Consider the following 8880-nt stretch of genomic DNA (forward strand, 5'->3'; position numbering starts at 1 on the left):
GACGAGAAGAAGCAACGTACTTTTATTAAGCAGACATTGGGCCCTGTGATGTCCTGTGTTCAATACCAGCCAGGTGGTGAGCGAAGCTGCACCTTGTGATTTAGACAGAGGTGCTCGGCTTTTTATTTCCAACCGGAGTCGAAGTCATTAGCTCCAGAGCCATTGTTTTGACTACTGAACAGCGGTGACATAAACAGTCCTTATTTTCTTTTCTTTTTTTAAAGTCGTCTGTTGCGTCCCAACTTTTAAACCGCCACGTCTTTATTAGTTGTGATGTCGGAAGAGCACGGTGCGACAGAGGTTGTCATTACTTTTAAACCGCCACGTCTTTATTAGTTGTGATGTCAGAAGAGCACGGTGCGACAGAGGTTGTCATTACTTTTAAACCGCCACGTCTTTATTAGTTGTGATGTCAGAAGAGCACGGTGCGACAGAGGTTGTCATTACTTTTAAACCGCCACGTCTTTATTAGTTGTGATGTCGGAAGAGCACGGTGCGACAGAGGTTGTCATTACTTTTAAACCGCCACGTCTTTATTAGTTGTGATGTCGGAAGAGCACGGTGCGACAGAGGTTGTCATTACTTTTAAACCGCCACGTCTTTATTAGTTGTGATGTCGGAAGAGCACGGTGCGACAGAGGTTGTCATTACTTTCGAACAGCAACGTCGGTCTTGACAAGCAGGCAGTAATCCCGACTTTTGAATGGCGGTTTTGACCATCAGGCTGTTGAGTGGCTAGCAGTGTGTTGCCATGCACCAGGTGTGATTTATTAGTGATTTACCTGAGGGAATATTTATGCACATTCCTGGTATGCTTATGCAATATCTCAGTGTGTTACATGTATAGTTCCCACAGTGAGTCTTAACCTCCCCCTTTTTAAAATAGTTTTTCTTCTTCAGTTGTTTGAACTGTTTGTTACAATGATGAAGTATCAATTTTGGCACATTTTATGTATGCATTTTACTTGTATTTTATATAACGATTGGAACCATATAATGTCATTGTAAATGATGTATTGTACATAAATATACATACATTTCTATATCATATACAGTATAAGCAGAATAGGAAGTAAAGTTGAGCGAGATTCTCAGAAGCGGTAATGTCAGAAAGACAACACATTATGAACAAGGGTGAGTACTGTAAGTCGATTGTGCTTGCATCCTTGTTTTTGTGTGTGTTTTTTTGTGTGTATTTTCTACACCTGTTTTAAGACTATTATGATTTCATTGATTGTTGGTCTAGCTGGAACATAGAACACCCCCCCCCCCCCCCCCCCCCCCCACTGGTAAGGGTGTGAATTTAAGTTTAGATGAGATATCAAGGTGGTAGAGTGTTCCAAAAAGGAAGGGCAATAGTCTAGAAAAGTATCCACATTTACCCATGTACAGGATTTTACTGCATAATAGTTACATAATTAACTTTAACTTTAACTTATTGGATAACAAAGAGACGTTCACAAAAATGTTTACTATAGGACAGTGTGAAGCCCTCTCCAGTGTTGTTGGTAAATAATGAATGAAATGTTCCCCTTTTTAAATGTCATCCTTTCGTCTTCCCCATCACGCAGTCTTTGCCACCTGGCAATGTACCTGGGCCTAATGGGTAATTTTTAAATGGGCACCAAAAGCACTTTTATCAGCCTCATAGTTACTGACATATCCAAACTGAAGTCTGTACAAGCCAATATGCTCCCTAGTGCTTACTGAGTATCAGTGTTCCATGATCCAGGCTCTGTGGCCAAAGAGGATGGATATCAGCTGAAAGAGAACACGCTGGCCCAATCCCAAATCCATCCCCAAGCCCTAAGCACATGTGAAGATCTGAGAGGATTTTATTGGTGTACGCAATATGTTAAACTTAGGATTTAGGGGTGGGATTGGGCCAGAGACTTCATGTCTCTCGTCAGCCATCTTATTGTATGTTGAGCCAGTTGGACATTTCAGAGGCAAGACGCGTTTCATTATGTCCATGGTGGTCTCATGCACCATGGAGTCTTGCTCTGACACCAGCCAGTGGTGATGCACCGAGGAGATTTGAATATCAGTTTAAATATAGCGATTTTAATGATTGCCCAATAGTGCTGTTCCTGAAAAGTCTAGTCTAAGGCTAGTTTGTATTGGGTCTGACAGGGTGAGGAAACAACTAGTTTGTAGTGGGTCTGACAGGGTGAGTAAACAACTAGTTTGTAGTGGGTCTGACAGGTGAGGAAACAACTAGTTTGTAGTGGGTCTGACAGGGTGAGTAAACAACTAGTTTGTAGTGGGTCTGACAGGGTGAGTAAACAACTAGTTTGTAGTGGGTCTGACAGGTGAGGAAACAACTAGTTTGTAGTGGGTCTGACAGGGTGAGTAAACAACTAGTTTGTAGTGGGTCTGACAGGGTGAGTAAACAACTAGTTTGTAGTGGGTCTGACACAGTGAGGAAACAACTAGTTTGTAGTGGGTCTGACACAGTGAGGAAACAACTAGTTTGTAGTGGGTCTGACACAGTGAGGAAAAAACTAGTTTGTAGTGGGTCTGACACAGTGAGGAAACAACTAGTTTGTAGTGGGTCTGACACAGTGAGGAAATAACTGGTCCAATTACCTCGTGTGGCCACTGGAGGGAGTGCTCCATTTAGAAATCCCCCACTTCACTCTGAGTGAGTGGAATATAAATGTAGAGTTTGACAGGGAGGTGACTGGGAGGGCATGCTGTTCTTTGGACTTAATGTAGTTCTACTGGATATAGTTCCTCCACTTCAAAAGTGTTTGGTCATTGAGTATTCCAAACTTTTGGAACACCTTCCACCTTCCTAATATTGAGTTGCTCCCCTTTTCCCCTCAGAACAGCCTCAGTTCGTCAGGGCATAGACTCTGCAAGGTGTCGAAAGCATTCCACAGGGATGCTGGCCCATGTTGACTCCAATGCACAGCTGTCAAGTTGGCTGGATGACCTTTGGTGGTGAACCATTCTTGATACACACGGGAAACTGTTGAGTGTGAACAACCCAGCAGCATTGCCTGGCACCTACTATCATACCCCCCCCCCGTTCAAAGGCACATAATATATTATATTTATTTATATATATATATATATATATATATATATATTATTATTTATATATATATATATATATATTTGTCTTGCACATTCACCCTCTGAATGGCACACAATCCATGTCTCAAGGCTTAAAAATCCTTCTTTAACCCGTCTCTTCGCCTTCATCTACACTGATTTGAAATGGATTTAACAAGTCACGTCAATAAGGGATCATAGCTTTCACCTGGTCAGTGTCATGGAAAGAGCATGATTTTGTATACTCGGTGTAGATTCAGTCAATGACCCATAGATTCTTGGACCTGTAACGAGAAGAATAGTTGATTTTAATACGGCTGGCTGTTCATGTACCGTTTTCTGTCATGATTTAAATCCAATGTGAGCGATATTTGCCTGTTATTACCTTGAAGTCAACAACAGACAGTTGTAGTAGTTGGGGATACAGTAGTGTTTTCTACAAAGACAATGTTTTACATTTTGTTAGTGTACAAACCTGAAGTGTATGAATGTGTTGTAGGGAAGGGATCCAATGGAACGATGCTGTCTGCTCAGTTACTTGTTGCACTCTTATTCTCTCATTGCTTGTCTCAGTGTCTTTCTCTCTCTCTCTGTCTATCACTTTGTCCTGTACTCTTTCTCTCTCCCCGGAGTTTGTGCCTTTCTTCTGTTCTCTCGTTTCTTTGGGATGCTGAGTCCAACACAGCTGTATTTTTGTACATAAATCCTGCACTTTAAATACAATACAGTTGGTAACAAAACTAATCTTGTGGGCATCTTTTTTTCTTCCACATCACAATTCACTGCAAAGAGTGGGGCTCCTTGCCTTAGTACTGCTTTAGGCCTGCACACTCCTCAAACATTGGGCTGCTTCTTCTTTCATTGTCACATCTTCCTCTGCATAATGCTGTTTCTCTCTACTGCCTCACAGTGGCGCTTTAAGGTATGGCCACATTTCTATTTCTTTCACTCCTTCTTCAAACCTTTGGCAATAGAACAAACCTTCCTATCTTACCTGTATTATGTGTGTCTGTGACAAAAGTCTGAGCTCTTGAAAATCTTCCTTTTGCAAGCTTGCATTTTATTCTACAGTACCAACTAGTTTTATTCTACAATATCAACTAGTTTTATTCTACAATACCAACTAGTTTTATTCTACAGTACCAACTAGTTTTATTCTACAGTACCAACTAGTTTTATTCTACAATGCCAACTAGTTTTATTCTACAATGCCAACTAGTTTTATTCTACAATGCCAACTAGTTTTATTCTACAGTACCAACTAGTTTTATTCTACAGTACCAACTAGTTTTATTCTACAATGCCAACTAGTTTTATTCTACAATGCCAACTAGTTTTATTCTACAATGCCAACTAGTTTTATTCTACAATGCCAACTAGTTTTATTCTACAGTACCAACTAGTTTTATTCTACAATACCAACTAGTTTTATTCTACAATGCCAACTAGTTTTATTCTACAGTACCAACTAGTTTTATTCTACAATACCAACTAGTTTTATTCTACAGTACCAACTAGTTTTATTCTACAATGCCAACTAGTTTTATTCTACAATGCCAACTAGTTTTATTCTACAATGCCAACTAGTTTTATTCTACAGTACCAACTAGTTTTATTCTACAATGCCAACTAGTTTTATTCTACAATGCCAACTAGTTTTATTCTACAATGCCAACTAGTTTTATTCTACAGTACCAACTAGTTTTATTCTACAATGCCAACTAGTTTTATTCTACAATGCCAACTAGTTTTATTCTACAGTACCAACTAGTTTTATTCTACAATGCCAACTAGTTTTATTCTACAATATCAACTAGTTTTATTCTACAATGCCAACTAGTTTTATTCTACAATGCCAACTAGTTTTATTCTACAGTACCAACTAGTTTTATTCTACAATGCCAACTAGTTTTATTCTACAATATCAACTAGTTTTATTCTACAATGCCAACTAGTTTTATTCTACAGTGCCAACTAGTTTTATTCTACAGTGCCAACTAGTTTTATTCTACAGTACCAACTAGTTTTATTCTACAATGCCAACTAGTTTTATTCTACAGTGCCAACTAGTTTTATTCTACAATGCCAACTAGTTTTATTCTACAATATCAACTAGTTTTATTCTTTAAGTGTCTGATAGTATTACTCCTAGTATTACTGAGTCGTACTTACACTGTAATGGTTTACTTTGTCCTTGCAGGAGATGAAACCTACCAAGACATTTTCCAGGATTTTTCCCAGATGGCTTCAAACGATCCGGAGAAGCTGAACCGCTACCAGCAGTATGACTCGCAGCAGAGGCCATGAGGGAGGGAGGCGACCTGGAGGTCTGTGGAAGCCGACTGGGCTTTTCCCTGGTCAGTGCTGTACTCAGCACGAGTATTGGAGGGTCTGTTTCACCTGAACCTCAATGGTGAAGTGGTATATCACTTTCACTTTTAATTGGTTTGAATGGGTCTAAAATTGTACATTTTAAAGTAAAAAATGTGTACATTTCATTGAGGCTGGATGGCTCAGGATTGTGAACCTAAACAATGTTTTATGAGACTCTGGACTGGTGCCTAGTTGGTAAAACAGTTCACATTTGAACCTGAGTGGTACAGTATTATGCTTTATATATAATGTGACAGTTTGGTTCAAAACATAACCATAAACAAAAGTCGAGTCGTAATTGTTGTTTGTGAATTCATATAAACCAAATAGACCACTCATCGTGTCTTTTGAGGTTTAGTAGGCTTTTTACATGTAGATCATTTTTTAAAAAATATATAAAAAATAAAAAAACATTTTATTTGTGCTATCAATTTGCTTATCTCGTCCCAATTCAATGTGGTGTTTTTGTTGATAAATAAGCAGCACCTTTTTGTGATTTTAGCTATAGTGTGTTTTCACAGCGTTTATCTGTTGTATGTTAAAAATGAAAGTTAATGTTAATGGCTGGCCACCCACTTCCTCGTCAACACTGTTTAGTACGGTGAAACTTTGGTGTGAAGTGCTCGTGTCGCTGAGGTGTAGGTTAGTCACTCTTCCGTTACTGTTGAAAACCCTTAATGTGGCTCATGCATAAATGTTGATTGTGGGTATTTTGCTGTTTTACATTTTTTTGATGAGGCAATACTTTTGTTTTGTGATTTTTAAGATCTGAAGGAGGGTAATCCGTTTATTTTTTTGGGTGTGTGAGGAAGACGAGCCTTATGTTTTAAAGTATAATTTCATATTCAATCTTGTTTTAGACCGGAAACAATGACTGTTAAAAAGAGAAAAGATGACATGTTAGGCTCTTTCTGTACATGCATGTTTGAATTTAGGTCCCCATATTGTAGTATCCACTTTTTCCTGACATCTCACTATTTTAAACAGTATTATAGCATCCTGTTCATTGGATGGCAAAAAAACGACTTGTATAAAATATACCTTGTTTATTAATGTAGTAGTGTATTAGAAACACTAACGAGCATGTACCACCTTCCTGGATACGTACTACTGTGGCATTGCATTTACAATATGAGGAGCTCTCTTAAGCCCTGGTTATACTTGGTGCTATCATTTGCCTTTTGTCCTGATCTGGTCCACATTTTTAGATGGGTGTAGATGATTAAAGCAACTGATTGTGATCAGATCCTCCTTACCACTTCTGGAGGTCTTTGTAAACCGATCTGGATTGTCAAACCATTTAAATCCACCCTCATCATTGACATGGGCCACCATGGACCGAAGGCATCAATATTGGTCTATAACGTAAAATAAAAATGATTATATCACATGTAAATGAAATGTGTAACTAGGGATTTTCCTTTCTTGACTTTTATTGGACTCTAACTTGTAAACTCTGCCCACTGAGCTTTCATCCAACCAATTAATTTGTCCCAACTACTTCTGTAGGTGGTCAGGATGATCTGATCAGTGTTTTTTTAATTGTTTTGTTAGCACCAGTTATAAACTGGGCTATTCTTAAATACAACATGATACAGATCTTTTACAGCTTTTGAATATGCATAAGTTAAATCTAAAGTAGTGGTACTTGAATCATTAAATATGCGCTTGTAAATGCTGATAATATAAAAAAAGACAATTACAAGATAACATTGTCTCCCTATACCACTCAGATATGCATATTATCGATATAATTAAGGACTATATTACATTTACTGCAAATCATGGACTGAATTTCTTGCTGAATGTTGGACTGTTTTGTTGTATTGATTTTATAAAAGCAATTTTCCGTTCTGATTGTCTGTTTTATTACATTAATTAAAGGGATACTTCACTATTTTGGCAATAATACCATTTTTGTCTGCATCCAGTGTGAAGTTATAATTGACGCCCGAAACTACCTCTAACTAGCGCAATAACTGTTAGTCTATTGTATCTACTAGTAGGCTAGCAGTTACCATAGACATTGTCATTGCGCTAACCCTAGTTAGCAACTTTAAACTGCACGCAGAGTTCATCTGACTCTGGGGAAAGTAGACAAAGGGCTTCACTCCCAAAATCTTGAAGTATCCCTTTAAGGGCTTTACTCTTATACACAAAAATTGGCGTCCTCATTTTATCCCTGACGCATAGATGTTATCTGCTCCTTCTGAGAAATGTTGTCCACTCTTCCATGCAGAGTGCTTACCTCATGATGGATTGCTGTTTCTACTTCATAGAAGGCTGCCAAATATACTGAACAAAAATGTAAACACAACATGCAACAATTTTGAAGATTTGACTGAGTTACAGTTCATAGAATGAAATTGGTCAATTGAAATTCATTAGGTCCTAATCTATGGATTTCACATGACTGGTGGAGGGGCATAGGCCGGCCCACCCAATCAATCAGAATATTTTTTTTTCCCCACAAAAGGGCTTTATGACAGACTGAATTGCACCCCTCCTCAGACGAAGAAGCCGGATGTGGAGGTCCTGCCTGGGCTGGCGTGGTTACGCGGTTGTGAGGCTGGGGCTTGTGGTAGAGAAATGAACATTCAATTGTCTGGCAACAGCTCCGTTGGACACTTTACATGTGTTTATGTTCAGTATACAAACAATGCATGTGTGTCTGAGCCTCTCCAGCCATTCTTTCGCTGTGCTCACAGCTGTGATGACACAGCTATTCTTCCTTTCCCTATGGATCACCTTGTTGCTCCAACACAAGCCGCGTTTGTACCTGGGGCTAACATGCATCCGTTGTCCACATTCAGATTGTGCCCACATTTTCAGGAAGGGAAAAGAGATACCTAATTAGTTGCACAACCGAATGCATTTAACCTGTTGTGGAAATTCTACAAAGGGGCACTGTCAAATTTAAATTATTCTGTATTAACAGCATGCTGGAGAGGTCACAGTCAAATTTAAATGATTCTGTATTAGCATGCTGGAGAGGTCACAGTCAAGCTTAAATTAATCTGTATTAGCATGCTGGAGAGGTCACAGTCAAACTTAAATTATTCTGTATTAACAGCATGCTGGAGAGGTCACAGTCAAACTTAAATGATTCTGTATTAGCATGCTGGAGAGGTCACAGTCAAATTTAAATGATTCTATATTAGCATGCTGGAGTGGTCATATTCAAACTTAGATGATTCTGTATTAGCATGCTGGAGAGGTCACAGTCAAACTTAGATGCATAAAATACCAGTCTGAAGTGAGCTTTTCTGGTCTGGTTAGTTCTCGAATATACTGCAGACAAGTTATATTTGCACAATTTAACTTATCGTTCACTCATGTGACCGACCAATACTGGTTCATTCATAGCTGATCGTTCAGTCATAGTTTATCGTTCATTCATGTGACCGACCAATACTGGTTCATTCATAGCTTATCGTTCATTCATGT

At 38.7% G+C, this 8880-nt stretch overlaps 1 protein-coding gene across 9 annotated transcripts in view; it reads left to right on the forward strand.

Annotated features, from left to right (window-relative positions):
* acap2b (ArfGAP with coiled-coil, ankyrin repeat and PH domains 2b) overlaps positions 1 to 7286 on the forward strand; it is a 62394-nt gene extending 55108 nt beyond the window's left edge. For all 9 annotated transcript variants that reach the window (XM_090237668.1, XM_090237919.1, XM_090237548.1 and 6 more), the window contains one exon: positions 5261 to 7286. In XM_090237668.1, coding sequence (XP_090093794.1) covers positions 5261 to 5367 — 107 coding nt within the window. In that variant the 3' untranslated portion in view covers positions 5368 to 7286. The remainder of the gene's footprint in view (positions 1 to 5260) is intronic.
* The last annotated feature ends 1594 nt before the right edge of the window (positions 7287 to 8880 follow it).

This window comes from Oncorhynchus mykiss, chromosome 1 (genome assembly GCF_057628025.1).
Source record: "Oncorhynchus mykiss isolate SJ-2025 chromosome 1, ASM5762802v1, whole genome shotgun sequence".
In the NCBI taxonomy this organism is placed as follows: Eukaryota; Metazoa; Chordata; class Actinopteri; order Salmoniformes; family Salmonidae; genus Oncorhynchus; species Oncorhynchus mykiss.